Source organism: Hyaena hyaena, unplaced genomic scaffold (assembly GCF_003009895.1).
Source record: "Hyaena hyaena isolate Hyena2069 unplaced genomic scaffold, ASM300989v1 scaffold_84, whole genome shotgun sequence".
Taxonomy (NCBI): domain Eukaryota; kingdom Metazoa; phylum Chordata; class Mammalia; order Carnivora; family Hyaenidae; genus Hyaena; species Hyaena hyaena.
The window spans coordinates 2,574,615-2,597,398 of NW_024080716.1; the positions used below are offsets into that span (position 1 = coordinate 2,574,615).

The window sequence follows — 22,784 nt, forward strand, 5'->3', positions numbered from 1 at the left end:
ATTTCCCCCCTTCTTCTCCCCCACGGTCCTCCGTTAAGTTCCTCCTAATCCTCCTATATGTGCAAACATATGATATTTGTCCTCCTCTGCCTGACTTACTTCGCTCAGCATAACACCCTCAAGGTCCATCCATGTTGCTACACACGGCCAGATTTCATTCCTTCTCATTGCCATGTAGTATTCCATAGTATCGATAAACCACGATTGCTCGCTGTCATGTATGTAATAGGTAATCGTAAACATGCATCTACACAAAGCGGACATGCTGTCCTGATTCTGATTTGGAAAGTAATGGTATCTTCTGTTGGCTCTTTCCCTCCTGCCACCACCGGCCCATCTCTAAGCAGTATTCCACCGAACTGAAGAAACTCTACTGCCAAATTGCCAAGACATGTCCCATCCAGATCAAGGTGATGACCCCACCTCCGCAGGGCGCTGTCATCCGTGCCATGCCTGTCTACAAGAAGGCTGAACATGTCACCGAGGTGGTGAAACGGTGCCCCAACCACGAACTGAGCCGTGAATTCAATGAGGGTAAGAATTAGGAGCAGTGGCTGGTCAGCTAAGCTCTTTGAAAATAGATGAATAATAGATAAGAGGAGTAAATAGAAGATAGGATGTAAGCTGGGAGGGAGAATAGCAAAGTGAAGGATTATGAGTCACAGAGCAGGTATCTTGGGGTCTCCTTTAAGTTTTGTGTCCATAGATATGTCAGGCACCATATTCTGAACCTCAGATCCAATAAGGGCTTTATAAAGGAAGTCACTATTTCCATGGGTTCTTTTACATTGGATATTCTATGGTTCTATGAAAGGCTAAGTAAGGAGCAGAGGAAAGTGGAAAGGAAGGCAAGAGAACACGTAAGTATTCATCAAAGAGTGATCTGGGGGCAGAGGCTTGCAAGTTAGGACACTTTATATAGAAAATATTTTAAAAATAGGAATATTGATAGGTATCTAGTGTGAATATAGGGATAGATAGTAGAGAAAAGTTAGTGGAGGAAGAAAGAGAGTAGGTAGAAATTTCAAAAGAGAAAATTAAAACCCTCCCACCTTAACACAACTACTTTTTACAAATGAATTTCCAGTCCTTGTCTACATGGCCTCATTCTCAATACCTTTCTTTAAAAAAAAGAAGTATTTATTTTGAGAGAGGTAGAGAGAACATGCACATGTATGCCAGTGGGGGAGAAGCAGAGAGAGAGAGAGAGAGAGAGAGAAAGAGAGAGAATGAATGAATGAATATTCCAAGCAGGGTTAGATCTCACACGCCATAAGATCATGACTGAAGCCATAATCAAGAGTCAGAGGCTTAACAGACTCAGCCACCCAGGCTCCCCTCAATACCTTTTTATCTTATCTTTCACTTAACAATATGCCTTAAATATTATTCCTTATAGCTGGACTCCATTATAGGTTTCTATAACTGCCCTTGATCCATCAAGATGATACAACTATGTTTCATTTTGCTTTCTCGTTGTTTGACATGATAACTGTTTTTGCCAAATAGATGATTCCTCAGAGAGCATTTTTACACTTAATGTCTGACATTTATTGAGTATGAATTTTTATAGAATGGTAACAGGTACCCAAAGGTTACGAACACCCTTATGGCTCACAATTCTCGTATCAGTTTCTTTCCTTGCAGCTCTGTCAGGTATCTTAATTTTATGAAATCTGGCCTATGCTCTTTTTTTTTTTTTTTTTAATTTTAAGAAGAAGGGAAGGGGAGAGAGAGGGGGGAGAGGGAGCATTAATGGGGGAGGGGCAGAGAGAATGGGAGAGAGAGAATCCCAAGAAGGTTTCACACTGTCTGCAAAGAGTCTGATGCCGGGCTTGATCCGACAAACTGTACGATCATGACTTGAGCCAAAATCAAAAGTTGGCTGCTTAACTGACTGAGCCACCCAAGGGCCCCTGGCCTATACTCCTTTAAAAGCATGCTTCCCTCTTCTAATTCTCCTACCTGCAGCTCTTTTCAGCACCACAAAGCCAATGAGTTTCTCATCTTTATGACCAAAGCAAGTGTAAAACCAGGCATGTCTGGTTGGTTCAATCAGTAGGGTATGCAACTGTTAGTCTCAGGATCATGAGTTCAAGCCCTGCGTTGAGTGTAGATCTTTAAAAAAGAAAGAAAGAAAAGAAAAGGGAAAAAAAGGCAGGTGTAAAGATTGAGAATTTGTACCAGAGGAAAGAATAGACAACGAAATGTACATCCTTATTTAATATTTTTGCTAGTCAGTTTGAGGAAAGCATCTTTTCTCAAGCTGAGTTGTCTTTTTTTCAATTATTCCTTTTTCTTCCATTTCCCATGGAAGTTAACAGAATCCTCTCTATGGATCAGGGCAGAGACATAGTCATGGAGTACCGTGAAGGTTTGAATCATTTACCTTAAGCACTAGGAACAAAGGACTGTTTCTTTAAATATAGATGAGCATTCCAGCCATTTCTATTGCTAGAAAGGTGTACCTTCGCTTATTAGATAGCTGGCAATGAAATCTGTTCCCTTTTTCAAGGATGTGTATTTTCTCTATTAAACAAACTATTTTAATTTTAGCTGTCCATGCAGCTTCATTTTTTTTAAGTTTGAAGCCAAATAACTAACTATTTTGTCTTTCTCTGTTCTGCAGGACAGATTGCTCCTCCTAGTCATTTGATTCGAGTAGAAGGGAACAGCCACGCCCAGTATGTTGAAGACCCCATCACAGGAAGACAGAGTGTGTTGGTACCTTATGAACCACCCCAGGTAAAAAGATAAGTCCTGGGCTAAATTAGGAGAGCATTAGGGTGTTTTGAACGTCTACTTAGGCTCTAGTCTTTCTCATCAAATACAAAAGATTTTGTGTTTCTCCTCTTCCACTTTATTGTAGACTGCCTATCTCCTTCAGAACTCCTAAATTTGTACCAAGGTAACTTGGTGACATTGCTATGTGCCCATGTTGCCATCTTAAAGTCTGAAAATAATTGAACTTGCAATGGGGTAAATACATGACCTTATCTCATCTAGGGAATCTAACTGGCAGTTGAACTGGTGGTGAATGTGCACTGAATGCCAAGTACACTCATGCTAGCCTGCAAATGGGAGACTCTAAGAGGGACCTCTTAGCTTAAGTTTGAATGAACAGGTGGCAGATTAGAAAAGCAGACTGGTTCTGTGGGAAGAACACCGGAGCAGTGAAACCAGAGTCATTGGTTTGCTGGCTTGCTGTGTGGACCTTTAGCCTGGGACTTTCCCTCTCTAAACTTCAGTTGACTCACCCATAAATGACCACTTTGACTAGATGATTTTCAATCCTGAGGACCTTTTCAGCTCCAGAGTGTTATTGATGGAAGTATACAGTTAAATCTGTGTGGCACTGTTTTATCCACATAGGGGAAATACCCCTGGGGTGTTGCTGCTATTTTTGATAATTTTTTCACATCTCCCCCTGTTTGAATTGGGTGATAGGGATTATCTTACAAATGAATAGGATCAAAAAGTATTATTTTTAAAAGCCTATTTCACCTAATGTAGTGTCCATTGTTGCAAACATTAGCTTTCAGCTTCACAAAGGGCAAGGCAAAAAGGAATCTAGATTGGGTTTTAGAGCTTGTCTCCCTAGAGGAAAGAATATCACCTCATCAGGAGTGAGTTGGTTAAACAGAAGAACTGAGAAGGAAGAACATCGTTAACCCAGATTCTTTTTCTTCCTATGTCCAGGTTGGCACTGAATTCACGACAGTCCTGTACAATTTCATGTGTAACAGCAGTTGTGTTGGAGGGATGAACCGCCGTCCAATTTTAATCATTGTTACTCTGGAAACCAGAGAGTAAGTGGCATCTGCAGAATTGTCGTTCTGGAAAACACCGTGGGCAGAGGGCAAAGTGAAATTGTGTTTGCTCTGTCATTAACTTCCCATGTACAGCAAAGAGCTAGCCTTGATTTTGTGCTTTGTGCTTTAAATCCTAGCTGCAAACACTGACATAAAAGATCTAAGAAGGTGGAGACAGAACAGGGTGCGTTAAGGTAGAGGGGAGAAAAGAACCAGGAAGGCATCCAAGTCACTTTATACCTGAATTCTTGACATTTGACTACACTAGTTTCTGATTAGACAGTGTTTGTTTTCAAGTGGCTCCCAAGGCAGCTAACAGTTTCTTTGAGTAAGTCTGGGCTGCCTAAGGGGGTTTTATCCAGAGACATCCACAAGCTTAACTCAACTGTCCTTCAAAATCTGTAGCTAAATACAGCTGTTCAGTTAATGGCTTGGGGGTTCTTTGCAGGACAAATGGAAGGATATTTGCTAATATTGTTTGGGGCATACAAGCACTTTTGTGTTCTGCCAAGTGCTTCTGGGCCCACCCTCAGAGCAGCCACGAGTGAGCTGGTGGTCATGGTGGATGGGTGATGGCTGGCGTCAGAAATGGAAATGAGAGAATTTAAGGGACTTTTAAGATTCTTTTCAATTTCACCCTTTCTCTCCCTCTTCTCTGATTCCTAGTGGGCAAGTCCTGGGCCGACGCTGCTTTGAGGCCCGGATCTGTGCTTGCCCAGGGAGAGACAGGAAGGCGGATGAAGACAGCATCAGGAAGCAGCAAGTCTCGGACAGCGCAAAGAACGGTGACGGTACGAAGCGCCGTAAGTAGCTGTAGTAGCCAAATGGGGCAGGGCTAAAATTTCTCCAGATATGGGAGCTAGGAGCGATATTTGGGAAGCTGCAGAGGTAGACCACAAGGCTTCAGGGACAAGTATGACTTGAGGCCCCACAGCCGGTTCAAACTGCTGTCCCATTAATGGGGGTGCTGAAATGGACTCCAGCTGTGCACCACAGCTTTGCAAAAGGAAATTGTCGTTGTGAGGATTTCTTAGTCCAGGGATCCTAAAACTGTGACTCTCAGACCAGTAGCATCAGCATGATCTTGAAACTGGGTAGACTGTAAATTCTTAGTTCCCAGACTTAATGAATCAGAAACCCTGCATGTGAGCTACTGATACCAGTTGACCTTTCTGTAATTGAGCATCAGGGCTGAAAATAGCATCTACCTACCTTATGAATTACTGGGAATAGTGAGATTTAAGACTGTCTTTCACAAAGCACAGTCTGGGGAATATAAAGATCTGGGTTTCATTGAATTTTGACACGTATGACCCTCTTGGGGCCTTAGTTACCTCATTTATAGTGAGGCTAATGATTTCGGTCTGTTGTTTTCAAACTTCTTTTGTTAATCATTGAAAGCTTTTTTTAAAAGAAATGTTTCAAAAAGCCTATAATGCATATAGATTAAAGCAGAGTGACTCTAAAGAAGGGGGCAGGAGTAGAGGGTGGTCTGTGGCTCCATGCTCGGCTCATAACCACTCCTTGTCCATGCAATACAGCCCCAGAGGGGCCCAGACCTCTGGGTAGCAAAGTGTGCAAACCACTGATCCACACGCCCATCTGACTGTGATGTTGGTTCTAGGGAGGTGCCCCACGTAAGCCTGTTATCACTACAGCAAGTATTTTAAAATGCACCGCACTATGACTTATATCATGAAAAATGTTTTAACCTTATTATGGATTAGTATTCAAAAGAAATATAAATTGCACTGTGTTATAACAGCTACTCATCGTCAACTTCTAACTGTTCAGTATGATTTGCCTTCCTGTTATGTTCCTTATCTCCCTGATTATTGCTCAAAATACTGTGTGTGTGTGTATGCATATACTTGTATATGGTACTATTTGCCCTTTTGTTAAGCTCCTTCTCTCCCTGAGTATTCCTTATAAAAGTGTGTGTGTGTGTGTGTGTGTGTGTGTGTATAAAGTAAAAATATGTATGTGATACACACATATATGACATGTAGATAGTCATATCCGCAGCCTAATTTTCTCTTGAGTCTGTCTTGTGGTATAGCTTCTATATGCTTCCCCGAGCACCTCAGTTACCTACAACTTAATAACTTTTAGTAAGAATAGATGATCTGCACTTTGGTAAAAGGATCATCTCTATATCCTGGATCCCAGGTGTAGTTTCTAATTTTGGAAACCTTAGGGATTTACGAGCTGCATTCACTCACTTTACCAAAGGGAAAACAGTCCTGGAAACGAGACCTCATGTCTGAAGTTCCGTGATGTATGCGCTACCACGAGAGGGCTGAACATACCAACTGAACGCATGGCCAGGACTGCTTCCACCACACACATTTCCCTCCTTGGAAGACAAATGATCTGAAACATAAAGCACCAAACCAATTTATCTTCCTTTCCTTAACAGCTGTTCACAGACGCATGCCAGCAAGACACAGGGATTCCTGCAGCATGACTCAAGCCACCTATGTCTTCCTTCTTCTTACTCCCCTCCCCCACCTCATTATTGTAAGGTGCACCCTTAATGTAAATGCGATGATCACCAAGTAGATGGAGGCGTAAGAGTGGCAACTCAAAGCTCACAGGTCTTGCGGAGACTACTGTCTGTTTAATAAATGTATTAGTGCTTCGGAAATGTTCCCAGGATGAAACTTGCATTTTCCCTCCACTAGCTTTTCGTCAGAACACACACGGCATCCAGATGACATCCATCAAAAAACGGAGATCCCCAGATGATGAGCTGTTATATTTACCAGTGAGTCTCCTTTTGAGTATTCGTGATTGCTTCTATTTACCTTCTCTGAATGAGCTTTTCCTCTGTGACAATGAGAAAGGGGTGGTGGTGACTGGGGAGGTAAAACAGGGAGAAGCTATTGTTTGAAAAATCAGGAAATGATCCCTTTCTTCCCCGGTCTTGAAACATGTCAATAGCACAGGCTCCTCTACCTGATACTCATCCGGACAAAGCTACTGTTCTAATATAATTTTTCTTACCCAAATACTTAAAATTAATTTACAGTTTATTATTTAAGAATCTCAGATTACCAGGGTGTCTGGGTGGCTCAGTGGGTTGGGCATCTGACTTTGGCTCAGATCATGATCTCACAATCTGTGAGTTTGAGCCCCACGTCAGGCTCTGTGGTGATAGCTCAGGACCTGGACCCTGTTTCAGATTCTGTGTCTCCCTCTCTCTCGCTCTCTGCCCCTCCCCCACTCATACTCTGTGCATGTCTCTCTCAAAAATAAATAAACATCAAAGTTTAAAAAAAAAAAAACAAAGAATCATAAGATTACCCTAGACAGCATGGTCATACTGTATGATCGCCAAGACTGAAATTTTGCCAGATAGAGTTCACAGATTTGACAGTACAACAATTCCAGACTTGGCTGTGATTTCTTTTAGGAAGTACTATAAAGAAGGCCAATCAAGAGAGAATCCTCAGTTACATGTGAATGACCACAGGACTCAGCCCAGTTGCTGTGGAATAGCACTGTTCATTCCTACAAGGAACATGAGTCTTCTCAAGGTCACTGAGGCTCCCTGTCTTAGACTATGGTTGTGGTTTGTTGGATTCTTATCACCTTGGGTTTTGGCCATCTAGAGTGGCAGCCAAGTCATGGTAACCAGTATAGCCCTTGACACCATCTTAACTGGCCTGAGAACCAGGCAAGGAGGACCACGAGATCTGACTGGGAGCTGCCGCCCTGGTATGGAAGCTAAAGCAAACCAACAGGTTTGGGTGTGCCACACCTGCTTCCCTACCTTCTTTGGGCCCTGACCTTCAGGGCAATAGACTGCTTGCTAGTAAAACAATCAGACAGTGAGTTAGCCAAGATTCTCGGTGTCTTGTTTCTCAGGCTACATATGGAAACTGACTTGTGAACCTTAAGTTTAACATTATCCTGACATACCACATATCCCAAAAGACCTAATGTGTTTTCAGTTGCTGAGATGGGAACAACTTGAGAAGCTGTTTTTAATGAAATTTCAGTTTGTACTAAGGAGGGAGGTCTCAATTACATCTTGAATGTGTAGTGAAGAATTAACTAGAGTGGATTGTGTGAATTAAAGAAAAAAGGAAACCTTTAATTTAACATGAATTTAGAAGTCAGTAGAATACACTTACCTTCAAAGAGCTTGCCTTCTAGCAAGAATACAGTTGTAATATAATGAAATAATTGCCTCAGTAGAGTTTGGCATGATGCTGAAGGAACACAAAGAAAGGACAGAGTTCTCATCAAAAGACTGAGGTGGGGGGGAGCTTCACAGAGGTGATCACAGAGCTGGGGCAAGTAGGAGTTAAGGTAGAGGAAACCTTCCCATTTCTGACTTCTGACAAACCCTGCCTCTCTCACTCAGGGAGGGGCCTGGGGTGAGGTAAGTAAAATGCCTAGGGTGCAGAATTTAAATAAGCGCTTGCTCTCAGGGCCCTGCAAGTGCTCACGTGCTCTGCTTGCCTTGCTCCATCGTGGTCCTGCTTATACTTTTAAACACTTTTCAGAGACTCCCTTAAAGAGAAGCATATTTTGCCTCAGCTGAATGTCCTTCCAGAGATATTTAATTACATCTAATTCCCATTAGTTTGGGTAGTTGTGTCTTCTAAAATCACTGCAAATGCCGTCCTAACAAATACGAGTCATCGCTCCTGGGGAAGTACAGGATTAAGTTCCCATGAGCCTCTGGTCACAACATTTTCAGCAGCCAATCAGTACATAACCTTGTTTGGTATGTGTTTCTGCTTAAAGACACCTTATTTAATATATACCTATTGATTCATTAACACTGCACTCATGACCAACAGCACTTAACTCATGGCTGGAGGAAGCTGATCTAACAGGTTTTCTCCCTAAGGCCCACCACAGCCTTCTGGCACCTGGAATATTAGACAGCACTTCAGCACTACCCTTGGGGACCACTTTAGAGAACGGGTACCCCAACAACACCTACAGAAATGTGGCGCTAAAGAGACCATGGAAAGGATACTTGTTTGCAGCATGAATGCTGAAACAAGATGGCGGAGCATGCCCTTGTCCACCTGAGCTGGGAACACGCCTGAGCAACCGAAGTGTGCCACTCTGCGCATGTCCATGAACGACCACAGGGCACTGCCAGTAGTGATGTTCCCGTCACGTGTGAATGTTACTGAGCAGGCAAAGTCGTCAGTGCAGAATCCACAGATAAGGATTGACCGTGCTGTTAATTGTTCTAGACTTCTTCACGGGCCCTTCTCTGTCCTGTGTCCTTCATGTAGGTGAGGGGCCGTGAGACCTATGAAATGCTGTTGAAGATCAAAGAGTCCCTGGAACTCATGCAGTACCTTCCTCAGCACACAATCGAGACGTACAGGCAGCAGCAGCAGCAGCAGCACCAACATTTACTTCAGAAACAGTGAGTGTGTTGTCATGTCATTTTAAGAGGTGTGAGTAGAAGTGGCTCTTTGTTTGGGTCAGAAATAGGGCAATGGGTATAGAAGAGGCCGTGAGACAGCAGAACATAACAGGTTTGCATGAGCTGGTACAGGGCCCCCTTTTTAGTTTCAACAACCTTCAGAGTTTCTTGCCCTACCTTTAGAAGTTCCACCCAGCTTCTGAAGTAAAGCTAAAACCATTTCAAGTGAATTACAGAGACTTATACAGAGAGCGTTTGTTCTCTCTACCCCTCAACCATATACCTCTATCAATAGGAGAATTTTGAGTATACGCTCTATTCTAGTAACAACGTGTATATTTTAAAATATGTAATCTTCCCTTATCTCGGGGGATTGTCCTTTATCTTTCCTGGGATGCAAACAATCCGCTTTTGGGAAACCCAGTGTACACTGGGGTTAGCACGTAGGTTTTACTCTAAGTGACTTCTTTGAACACTTTGAGGATTCTGAGACTTAGCGCATGCTCATTGGGAAACTGTCTGGATGCAGAAGGGCAAAGTAGCATCTTCTGTTTCAGCATTTCTGTTCTAGGTTGTCTTCCAGCAGTACAGTGTTACATAAATTGGGCCAGATTTTGCAACCATATTAGAATACACATGCAGCCTACTTTTATGTTATTTTTTACCTTGACTCTTGGATCTTTTAATGACACTATTGTTTGATGACTAATCAGAATAGAATAGCTCTCATGGGAGAAAGGCAAGTGGTCAGATCAAGACCCTGTTGATACTTCTTACCCTTCTGTGGTTAAGAATAATCACTTGTTAGCTTCAGTTTTCTATTCTGAAAATATTGCCAGAGTCTCTGTAGGTAATGTAAAATGTCTCCATTTGGGGCCTATTTAAGTAATGCAGACATTTGACTTTACTCTTCAGACAAAAAGAAATGAAGCCAAAACCATCTTGCCTCAGGCACGTTTTGTCTTTTACAGTAAATGAACAATAAATAATAGTTATTTTCTGATATATTATTAGCTGCTATAGAGAGCTATGGGAAATGTAAGAAAGAGAGCTCTCATTCTTCTTTTTTTTTAAATCAACATAAATGCAGCTGTGGAGTTGGGCTGCATCTGGGATGGTCAGAAGCCATTCTCTGAGCGGCCCTGCCTATGGCGTGTGATGTGGGCAGCAGAGAAGCAGAAAAGAAATGTGCTCTCTCTTAAAAGACTTCAGGCTTGTTGAGCATTTAAGACCTTTTTTGCCTAGAAGGGATCTCACCATTTACTTTGAGCATGAAAGTTTTGCCAATGATAAAGTTTTATAGTAAGGCTGAGTGGGAAGTCTAATCAGGAGTTTTCTTGGGGACACAGAATAGTCCAAAGGAGAATGAGAAATCAGGGCTGCTGACAGAACTCCCATTGCCAATCTTATATATTCTTTAGGATATCCGAAGAAAATATATGTTAATATGTTCAAGTGAGAAACCCATTTAGTTCATGTTAAATCATACAGCAAGGATCAGAGACAGACCCATAACATCATTTACAGACCCAGAGAGGCGAAGTACCTTATGCCAAATATGCATGCCATCGTAATTTAAAAAAAAAAAACACCCTCCCAAATTGCCTCCAGTTCACTCTGGTAATGTTTGGCTCAGCCAAAACCGCCTCAGAAAAATTACATAGTAGCACATCATGCTGAGCTAGTTACTCTGTGATTGTCTTTCCTGTCTTTTTTTCCAGTTAACAGGAAAAGTACTGTCAGGCCACATTGATACTTATTAAATAATGTGGTTTTAAAAAGCCTGACCATCTAGCACAGAGTTTTGGCTAATGTTTTTTGTTTTTTGTTTTTTGTTTTTCTGCAAAACACCAATAGTAAACATCTTCAGCTTTCTGGTCCATATGGTCTCTTGCAGCTAGCTACCAGTTCTCTCTGTAGCATGAAAGCGACCACAGACATTGTATCAATGAATGAGAGTGTAATTTTTACGGACACTGAAGCTTGAATTCCATATAATTTTCAGATCATGATATAATTCTTCTTCTTTTGAGTTTTCACACCTTTTAACAATGTAAAATCCATTCTTAGCCTATGGCCCAGATTTGGTCCATCCACTATAGTTTTCTCGTTCTTGTTCTAGATAAATGAGTGGGATCTTCCTTCCTAGCTTCTCAAGGCTCAGATTTTTTTGCTGGATATATTTGGAAGATAATACGTGTATCCTAAAGTAGAGAGGTATGAAAAAACATTTTAGGAAAGCCTCCAGTGATTTTTTTAAAGTGCTATTTCGGTATCTATCAGAATGACAGCCTCTAACAGAGATCTCTTTTGTCTGAGAAAGTTAGTGATGCCCATCCAGACACAAAATGTGGTTAATGTTGCAACCTTATCATCAGCTAAGACTGGAACAGTTGCGTTGATTCATGTAATAGACGTTCATTGAAGATCTGTTATGGGAAAGCTTGAAGGACAGAGGAGAAAGTTCCCACCTTCCCATAGTTTACAAGTTAGTGGTGAATTCCTAACCAGATCACCGTTTGAATCATAAGAAAGCTCTAGGAATTTATGCTGAACATTGTGTAAGTTCATAGGACAATTTTAAACAGCTTCTCTAGATTGTACAATAGAAAAGAAATAGTGTCAGCTTAGCCAGCTGGGGGCATAGGCACTTTGTGTTTGTTTACATGGTGTACATGAGCATGCATAACCCTGTGTTTCCACGTGATGAGTTATCCAGTGCCTGTGCCTGACTGGCTGGCATTGCTCTGAAGGGAAATTATTTTTTAACTCCTATTTCATAAAGCAATCTATTTCACCAAAGAGAAAATGCATATTAAAATTGTGTCATTTTTAAAAGCCCAGAAGAAATTAGAATCATATCATCCCTTTGTTGCATGTGTGGGCAGAGATAAATAGTGAGGAAATAGTAGCCTCCCCATTCCCTGGGGTGTCCATTTAAAAGCATCATTGCATGTTTTTGGGTTACTATCTCACGGTGTGTAAGAGCTAACCACAGTGTGGTGCCTTTTGCATGGAAGTATATCAGACTGCAAATGAAATCTTTGCAATACAGATGTTCGGTCTCATTTTGCCTTTATTGTATTATATATACATGGGTCTCCAGTGAGTAATATCCATCTGTATAAATCCTCCAGTTGCTCTGTTTTTCCACTGGGTTTCTCTCAGCATTCTTGTTTACGTGCAAATCTCCAAGAAAGAGTATGAATGACTAGACAAAGAAAAATGGAAATCTGATTCCCTGGCAATCATTTGAAAAGAAAAAATCTGCTTGGAAAATGCCTATAATAGCCTGTGATTTCCTTTCCAAAAATACAGTACCAATTTTATGCTGGTAAGGGATCAATTTTGTGCTTTTCTTTTTAGCAGAGGGAAAATTAGTGGAAAGAAGATACACAGTTTCCACTAAGTGGCAATAAAATATTTTCAGCTGAATTACTTCTGTTAGTGTATGACTGTATGTTTTTACTCTGCTTGCGTTTCATTTGTGCATGTTTTTTTTTTCCAAAAATTCCTTCATAGTTACCTTCATGATCATAGGCTTTATGGAAGATAAATTTTACATTGAGTTTCTGTGAATCAGATTGTTATAGATATAACTAGGCTTTATACACATTTGCAAAGAAATTTGATTTCAGTTGATTTGTTCACATTGAAATAAACATTCTGGGGTTATGTTTATGGAAACCAGAATCTCATTGGAGGACAGATTGGACCCATTCTTGACACTGGACTCTGCCTTCCTATTTTCTTAACTCTTTTTTTTTTTTTTTTTAACAAAGAAACTATGGTTCTTTTTTAAAGTTTATTTATTTGAGAGAGAGAGAGAGAGAGAAAGAAAGAGCATGAGCTGGGAGGTGCAGAGAGAGAGAGTGAGGGAGAAAGAGAACCTCAAGCAGGCTTCACGCTGTTAGTGTTGGGCCCGGCATGGGGCTCGATCTCAGGAACTGTGAGATTATGACCTGAGCTGAGATCAAGAGTCAGACACTTCACCAACTGAGCCACTCAAGGCACTCCAAGGGACATTAACTCTTCAGACAGCTTTGCAGAACCTGCTTGAGACCTTTTTAGCAATCTTTTGATGTGTGCGCTTCAGACCAGTAGTATAGCTTTTTTCATTATTTTTCTGTAGTTTATCCTCCATCTTGGCTTCTATCCTGATCTCAGACCAACATCATTTTGTTAAAATTGTACTTAGCCTTACTCTTGTTTTCTCCTGGGAATTTATTTTTGAGGTTCTGCAGGATGGATTTATTTTAATTGTAATAAAAATATGTGGCATCCTGTGGAATGCCTTGATGATCCCTTGATGATTGTAGATTATCAACAATACAGGTCAGAGAATAGTGGAGCCTAGTGGGATCTTGAAGGTCATGGTTTTAATCTCGCCCTACCATAGCTGGGGAAACTGAGGCCCAATGAACTGTGCCTGTGATTTTATAGCCAGTTCATAATCAAGGTAAGATGAGAACCAGATTTGGAAGACACAGCTCTTTGAAGTGTTTTTGTCTGCTTCATTGGTTAAGAAAGTTATAATAATTAAACTAAAATAAACATCTGTGCCCACTTTTATATCTCTGTACCAGTCAGTTGGTATGTATCCTGGTGGTTTCAGTGTGAAGCCTTACCTCTTTAAGCTCATTTGGCTGTTGCTTTCTCCAAGCGTATTGATAATTTTTCCTCAGATTACATAGCTGAGGGAGAAGCAAGCAATATTTTCAGCGTTGTCAATACAGGAGAGAGGAGAATACACAAATCTGTCTTGTTGATAGGCATGATTTAGACCATATTTCTAAGTTTGATTTAGAAATCCTTCACACGTTCAGAATATTTGTTTGCAATTGCTAGTCTTATAGAGAAAAAAAAAAACGGGTAGATATTGACAATTTCATTTGGTTCCACCTTCTAGGTTAAGGAACTGCACAGCCTTTACAGTTTACACAGGGTTACTTTTTGAACTTCACAGTTCTGTTAGAAAGTTGTCAGGGCAGAGATTTATTATCCCTGAACTGTTAATGAGGAAAAAACTCTGCCTAGATAAATTCAGATAGATTAAATCACTTTTCTGAGTTCTCACAATTCATTGCACCACTAATCTCGGTTCTAGATCTCAAACTTTGAACCCCCGTGGTCCATATACTCTTATCATAACTAAAACACGATTCCTGCATGTTGTCCTATTCAGTCCTTGATCCAAGAGAAGCCCCAAAATGGAATCTCCTAGCAAGAAGGCAGTTACAGTTCTTTATTGGGAGTACATTACATCCCTACTAATTCATATTCTGGCATATTCTTTAAGATGATCTCAATTCTTGCTGGCGAGATGGTTTACTGAATCCCGGCCCTAACCAAATAAAAATGGCTTTGTTCCTTTGTAAGGAATAACCAAATGTGACTCAAAGCCATCTGGGAAATAATTCCCAAACAGTTCATAGGGTTGCACAATCTTGAGCAAAGTAAAAGGATTTGTTCCTGGCATCCTTGTGGCATAATTGATTTCTTAATTATGTAAAAGTTGCTTTCATGAGTTTGATACGTGCATTTGTAGGCCAAGTTTGTGACTGAGAGGATTAAGATATTTATCCACTTCAATCTGAGCACATACAAAATGCTCATTAATAGTTCTTTACAAATACATGTGATGCAGTCCCCAGACTGATAAGATCATATTTCTCCATCCTTCATAGGTAGGCTCCACAAGAACAAAAATGAGGTATCGTAATTGGGCCAATGACACTTTATAAAAGATTAACGTGAATTCTTATCTCTGTTCCCTTTTGCAATTCATCGAGTCCAATGGGCCAAGCACTGTGCTAAGTACCTGGATCTACCCTGACATCTTAGTCCTGAGCTGAATCATTTGCAGAACTTCTTAAAAATATATATGTCTGGGCTCCAGCCTGGTCTCTGAGGGATCTGGGAAATTGTTTTTTTGTTTCTTTGTTTGTTTTTTTAAAGTTCTACAGGTGATTCTCATAATTCTGGCCAACCACCACTGCTTTATCTCATTTCTTCACAAAAATCTTGAGGGGTACCCGGGTGGCTCAGTCAGTTGAGCGTCTGACCTCGGCTCAGGTCACGATCTCATAGTTTGTGGGTTCGAGCCCCGCGTTGGACTCTGTGCTGACAGCTTGGAGCCTGCTTCAGATTCTGTGTCTCCCTCTCTCTTTGCCCCTCCCCTGCTCATGCTATCTCTCTCTCTCTCAGAAACAAATAAAAACATTAAGGAAAAATCTTGAGAAGTCACCTCTGAGAAAGTTTAGAGGGGGATAAGGAGGAAGGAGCAAAAATAGTTTTGTAGGCCATTCTGTTCTGCCTTACTGTGGTCATGAAGGTAGGAGGGTATTTCTGTGTTCAGTTGCTGTGAATACATGAAGTCCTAAGCCTTCACCTCTTCTTTTCTCTGGTTCCTCTCTGCAGTCTCCTTTCAGCCTGCTTCAGGAATGAGCTTGGGGAGCCCCGGAGAGAAACCCCGAAACAGTCTGACGTCTTCTTTAGACATTCCAGCCCTCCAAACCGATCAGTGTACCCATAGACCCCTCCCCCTGTATCTGTATTTTGAGCGTGTTTCCATGTACCTGTGTGTGTGTGTGTGCGCGTGTGTGTGTGTGCGCACGCGCGTGCGCCCAGCCCCCCATAAGCAGGACTTGAAGACACTTTGGCTCAGAGACCCAACTGCTCAGAGGCATACAGCCACTAGTGAGAAAATCTTTTGAAGGGACTCAAAACTTTCCAAGAAAGGTCATTCTCCGCAGATTCTGCATCCTTAGATCTAGCACTGGGCAGTCAGGAACCCCTGTGTTTGTCTGTGAGCTTTGTGTTTTTCTTAGAAGGGAGGGGCTCAGGTTGGAAAGAGGGGCATTAAGATGTTTATTGGAACCCTTTTGTTACCTTCTGTTGTGTTTCTGAAACTCATAAAGAAGCTTTTGAGCAGGTCTCAAACTTAAGATGTCTTTTTAAGAAAAGGAGAAAAAAGTTGTTATTGTCTGTGCCTAAGAAAATTGTAGGTGACTGAATGCCTCAGGCCCTTTTAATGCTGGTCATGCAATAATATTGCAAATAGTAACACACTAAGGTGTCAAGTGTACTGCTGGGCAGAGCGATAGTAATTACTGTAAGTAGCCGATGTGGGGGGTGTTCTTTTCTTCTTTTTGAGAGTTTGCATCATGACTACCCTCCCCTCAGTATGTAGATAGGAAGTTCATTAACACTGTGTCAGATTCTACCTCTGCCACCTTGTTGGCATCTGATCTGACAGTCTTCCTTGCTCATGGACACCCTGGGGCCCTACCCCCAAAGCTGTTGTTAAGATCCCAAGGCAGAGAAACCTATCACGTCATTTTAATAGGAGGGTAAAACCACCTCAGTAATACTATTCCAGGCAGTTAAAGATCATATTTCGATGGACAAAATGAAGTTCAAAGTCCTCTCACCAAATCTATGACTAATTTGTTCATTGGAGCCCCTACCTCTCCGTCCTTCCCTAAAACTAGCCATGTTGCTAATCCTGTTCAAACTCCTTTGTCCAGGACACTTACATTTTATTTAAATGATGTCCAAGTAGACAATGTGAAAATCAGCACTCCCGGTCTGAAACTTAAAGATAGAAAGAATAGATGCCTTTTTTTTTTTTCTTTTTTTCTTTTTTTTTTTGGCTCAAAGCGTTTAGAGGCTCTATTCCTTTCCATTTTACAAATGTGTTTTAAAAGAAGAGTAAAAAGACTTGAAAAATCTCCCCCCCACTTCTCCCCATACCAGGTCACCAGCCCTTTCGTCTGTGTTATCACAGCAATGATTTCTTGTTATTGAGGCTGTTGCTTTATGGATGTGTGATTTTAATTTTCAATAAACTTTTGCATCTTGGTTCATCTGGCAGTTTTTCTTTTCTGTCTCTCTTGCTTCTTGACTCCTTACTCCTAGAATATCTTCACACACGTGCTTGAAGTTCCATGTGTGGGTTTAAAGAACAAGAATAATTGAATAGTCTCTTTGGTTTGTCTCCATGTCTGTCAGTATGTGGAGTTTTTATTAAGATGATCTGAACTAAGGGCAACAGTCCTATAAACAAATTTCAATGTCGAAAACAACTTGAAATATATTTTAGCCCTGTGGGTGTTTAATTTCACCATAAGGAGTCAAGTACTGTAATATCATTTGTCTGCCTCTCTGAACAACTCTTGAGCTATATCTGAAATCGCCAAACTTAAACCAGATTCAAATCCCAATCTGTTAAATAATTTGGCTTCTGTGACATGGGCATTACCAAATCTCCATCTGGAAGTCTGTAGTGGAATCAGTTGTCCAATTCTTTTTAATTACACTATGTTCTAATCTCTGAATAATTTGTTTTAAAAGCTTCAAAAACCCTTGTTCTGAATACAAATAAGTAATCTAGTCACTTAAAACATACTTAAGAAAAAAATTATATTTGAGACAAAAGTATATTAGTAAAATCAGATGAGCATATTAGTTGGCAGGTCTTTTCAAATAACTTTCCAGTCCCCTTTTAAGGGGTTCACAAATCCCTGAAAGGGCTAACGAGTATGTTTAGTTTTTTATTTTTACATTTGCTTTTTCTTTCACAAGTTTATTTCCACTCCATTTTTATGCAAGTTTTTAATGCATGTATATAAATTTATATAAATTTATATCTACTTACATATTTATATAAATTTATACATTTGAACTAATGGAAAATATGGTGCAATTCCAGTTGCTCTGTCTACAGCATCAATGCTACCTTTTATCTTTAGAAGCAGGATTACCCAGCTGGAGGGTAAGTTTCCAGGCAGGGGGCTGGTGGGCAGATTTTCAAGGACGAACACTTCCTTTTCTGATGTTACATGACTTCCCTTTTGTTGACTTCCTCAGATAGAGGGTGTTTTGTTTTATCTTCATCATCTCTTTCCCTTCTCAAACTCTGCACTCCAGAAATGGTTTGCTCAGCTAAATTTACCCTCACCAAATTCTACTGGAGAGTTGCTTTTTAACCAACAGTGAAAGATTTAGGGCAAAAAAAAAAAAAAAAAAAGGAATCATTTGATGGAATTCTAGGTATTTCCATCAAGATGGAGAAGACGACTTTGGACTCTGCCATCGACATAGGCACTAGGCTTGTACTCAGGAAACCTGTGTTTTTCATCCTGGATGATTTAAAGTCACTTAACAGCTCTGAGGTACTGAATTGTATTCTTAGCAATGTACAGAGAAGCCTGAGTTCTTAAAGTTAAGAACTAGGACTTGACTTTTCCAGAATTTCTCCTCAAAACGAGAATTATGTGAAACATGCCTTTCTACATGTTATGTTGGATTCCTGCAAAAATCTAGAGAAATCTAGAGAAAACAGCTTGAGACTTATGCCTGGTTGTTTTCCTGAGGATTGCTACATTCTCGCTTTTTTGGGTTTTGGGGTGTGTGTGTGTGTGTGTGTGCGTGTGCGCGTGTGCACGCACGCATGTGTTGGGGAGATGGGGGAGGGTAAGAAACCCATCATGTCACCGATCCCATTGTCCTTGTAAACTTTTTCCATCTCTTCAGATTCCTCAATAATTCTTGGGACTTTCCACTCAGTGACTGTGACATCATAATGTGTAAAGGTCAGTGGGGGGGGGGGGAGATAGTTCTTCAAGGCCTTTAAATTGGTCACAAATTTATTCAGCCTTTTTCCCTTTTCCACAGCACATAGAGCTTGTCAGAATATTCTTTGTATTTCATTGTATTTCACACATTGAAAACTTATTAATAAACAGACTGCTGTGACCTTGCTCTCTGTGGCTTTAACACTCTCTTCCACAATAAACGAGAGGGAATCAGAATTTTGGACTTTTTCACATCCTCTTATCCCCATGTATCCACTCACTCTAATTCCTGGATTTGTTCAAGTAACAATCCTTGCCATTTCCTCCTGTTAATTCTTAAACTGGTCATTCCCTTGACCAAGCCCTAGGGTATTAAACATTTGGTCCTGAGGGTAAGAGCAAAAAGAACCAAAGTTTCTGGAGCACTCTACAGTGTTCAGGGCTCTTACATAATCTAATTTAATCTTTTTAAAAGAATATAATAGATTTTATTATTCTATTTTATTTTTTAAATTATTTTTGCAAATCTGTTATTACTGGGGCATCTGGATGGCTCAGTTGGTGAAGGGTCTAACACTTGATTTTGGCAGGGTTCATGGACTTGAGCACTGTGTCAAGCTCTGCACTAACAGTGTGGAGCCTGCTTGAAATTCTCTCCCTCCCTCTCTCTCTGCCCCTCCCCTCTTGCATGCATGGGCTCACTCTCTCTCTCTCAAAATAAATAAATAAACTTAAACAAACCTATTATTATTTTTATTGTATGATAAAGAGAGAGAATGCATGAGAGAGGGAAAGGAGTCGGGGTGGGAGAGAGAGAGAGAGAGAGAGAGAGAGGGAGAGAGAGAGAGAGAGGGAGATCGAGAGAGAGTCTTAAGCAGACTCCACCCTCAGGGAAGAGCCCCATGAGGGACTCAATCCTGACATTCTGGGATCATGACCTGAGCCAAAATCATGAGTCAGATGCTCAACCGACTGAACCACTCTGCCACTCTGGCGCCCCTCTGTTATTTTATAAATCAAAGTATAGTTGACATATTACACTAGTTTCAGGTGTATAACATAGTGACTTGACACTTATATACATTAAGTGTAGTCACCATCTGTCACTATACAAAGTTATTACAGTATTATTGATTGTGTTCCCTATGCTGTACTTTGCATCCATGTGACATTAATCTTATAACTGGAAGTTAGTACCTTTTAATCCCCTATACCTACTTAGCTCATTCCTCCAATCCTTGTCCCCTCTGGCAACTACCAGTTTGTTCTCTGGACTTAAGAGTCTGGTTTGTTTTGTTTTTTCATTTATTTCACTTCTGGATTCCACATATAAGTAAGATCATACATTTTATTTTCCTATCTGACTTATTTCACTCAGCATAATACCCTCTAGGTCCATTCGTGTTGTCACAAATGGCAAGATCTCATTCTTTTTTATGTCTGTATATATGCCAAATCTTTATCCACTTGTATATCGATGGACTGTTAGGTTGTTTCCATATTATTCCATGTTAGTCTTCATAGCAGCTCTTCTAGAATGAGTATAATGCCTGTTCTACAGATAAAGAAAATAAGACTCAAGAGAGCTGCATAACATCCAAAATCAATTAATTTGTCAGATCTATAAGATAAACTTAGATGTTTTAGTTGATTCCAAAATTCATGTTCCTTCTTTGTTCGTCTATGGTTTTTGAGCTACCTTCCTAAAATAGTTTAGGCTGCTCATAATAAGTGACCTAATAAAATGTTCAAACATAAAGATCTCAAAAAGAAATAGAGAAGGGAAATGTAATAAGGTTTGTAAGAAGGAATTTATTATACTAGAACGTCCAGGAAAAAATGCAAAGCTTTGAAAAATATTTTTATTATCCTAAATGTGGACATTAATGGTTCAGGCAATGCCTCCATTAGCTCTTGCTTGGCATTTGACTTATTTGGGGGCATTGAGAGAGAGAGAGAGAGAGAGAGAGAGATCTCTTTAGGCTACAGAAGCCCAACCTACCTCTGGAGTCTGAACACTCTTAAGTACTTTGTTGTGGGAAAAAATAGAAAAAGCACCTGGCAAAGGATCTCTTGGGCTACTTTGCCCTGTGCCTTTCTGCACTTTGTTATGGATTTACAAACATTCCTAAGTATATCCAAAGGGCTAACTCTTAATGCAAGGCTTCCACACAGGGATGGAATGGATACGATGATAGTTGTGGGGACTGGCTTTGCTATATCCCTTGCAGACTACTGTCTTATTTCTGGTAAGTTACCACAGAATGAAAAAAAGAAACTCTTGGACTAGGAAGCAGGAGACCTCTCAGCTCACCATTTGGTAATGTGTGCCTTGTGCCCTTTTATTCTTAGAACCTTGTATTATACATATGTAAAATAAGCATAGTAAGTTCTGCCCATCCCTGCCCTTCCAGACCATGTTCTCCCCCAGAGGGATGTGAAAATCATTCAGAAAATGGATAAAGGAGAGCTTAGTAACCTGAAGTGCCTTGCAGTTGGGTGGGTTTGTTATATAAACACCTGTTTATACAACATGGACCTATAACTGTGAGTTCTTGAAAAGCTCTAGAGAGAAAAACAAACAGTGCCCTCCTACCATAAAGTCAGTAATTGTAGAACACAGCTGAAGTGTTAATTGTGCAGCAATTGTCATACTTATGTATGCAAACATGCATATAGCCTGCTATTTGAATTCCTCTAGCTGTGCCTCTTCACAGATGAGGAATGGAGCCTCCCCTGTTTGTGGAATTATGGAGAATGCAGAGTGGTGGCTTCAAATACCAAGTGTAGGACTACTATAGCACTCAGGTGCTAGAGCCACCTTTCATTACTCTTTCAAACGTTATTGTATATGTTTGTTTGGAAGTTGGGTACGTTTGTAGAGCCTTCAAAACTGTGTGTGTGTGTGTGTGTGTGTGTGTGTTTCCTAAAGGGGGACATATAGGTGGATGGAGATATATATATATATCCATATGGATATATATATATAATGCTTTTATAAATATATAAATAAATATATAGAGAGAATTATATGTACATATATAGTAAAATATAGAGAAACTTTTATTTCCTTCTCTACTATAATAAATATGGCTGCAGGAAGGAGACATACAGGAAAAATAATGCACTTTGCTTGAAGATTGTAAAAGGGGAGTTTTTCCACCATAGTTTCGAAACATGCTTAAGCCCAAACTTCATTTTGTGGTCATAATAATTACTCACTGTTAACGCCATACAGCCTGTAAAGTTCTTCCTCCTCTTATCTTTTCCAGTTCCCACCACAGCCTCATAAGGTAGGTTGGATTATTATCCTCATGTATCCACTACTGTCTTAGCTTCTCACAGACGGGACTGTTTCTTACTATTTTTCTACCTCTAACATCCAGTTTGAGCAAGTGTGTCTGTATTTAATTTGCATAGTTTTCTTGTGAGAAAACAAAAGCCAACATGTTGAGTGGCCCACACAGGGACCTATAGATTCTCACATATGCTAGAGGAAGTCTTAAACTTTGGTTTTCCGATGCTATATCCTGCTCTGATGGTCATAGATATCACTAGTGCTACCATCAGAGAAAGAGTGAGGAATGACAGCTGGATAGGGAATATCATATGTAAAAAGATGCATTGGATGCCAAGCCAGTCCCAGTAGATTTCCAAATTGAAGTTTTGCTAAGTGGAATTTTGTGTTGGTCTTTGTCTCCTAGGAGACCTGTCCAAAATCAACAGAAGGATTGTCTGGGCTCCAGGCTTCTCCTGTGTAGAGAGGCTGTTGGCACCCCCATGGGTTCTCATGACCCATGAACACCTAAGCTGAGAAAGCACATTTCCACGTTGGGGTCTCTGCCGGACAGCAGGTGGTGCTGCCAAATTCCTGCTTTGATGGTCTTTGTAGTTATTTTCTGTATCTCCCAACTGGCCTAGGAAGCTACCCACCACGGGACTCCGCTGCAATCTGAAATTGGCGTCTTCATGTCTTTCCTAAGCCATGGGTCT

At 40.5% G+C, this 22,784-nt stretch overlaps 1 protein-coding gene across 6 annotated transcripts in view; it reads left to right on the forward strand.

The window, feature by feature from the left end:
- Positions 1 to 22,784, forward strand: part of TP63 (tumor protein p63) — a 104,231-nt gene that overhangs the window by 71,009 nt on the left and 10,438 nt on the right. For 3 of the 6 annotated variants that reach the window (XM_039234212.1, XM_039234210.1, XM_039234213.1), the window contains 6 exons: positions 348 to 534; positions 2,630 to 2,745; positions 3,700 to 3,809; positions 4,479 to 4,615; positions 6,497 to 6,579; positions 9,077 to 9,213. In XM_039234212.1, the coding sequence (XP_039090143.1) occupies positions 348 to 534; positions 2,630 to 2,745; positions 3,700 to 3,809; positions 4,479 to 4,615; positions 6,497 to 6,579; positions 9,077 to 9,213 (770 nt within the window). Of the gene's footprint in view, positions 1 to 347; positions 535 to 2,629; positions 2,746 to 3,699; positions 3,810 to 4,478; positions 4,616 to 6,496; positions 6,580 to 9,076; positions 9,214 to 15,633; positions 17,080 to 22,784 lie in introns of those variants that run through there. The other 3 variants (XM_039234211.1, XM_039234214.1, XM_039234216.1) reach the window with 2 other exon arrangements.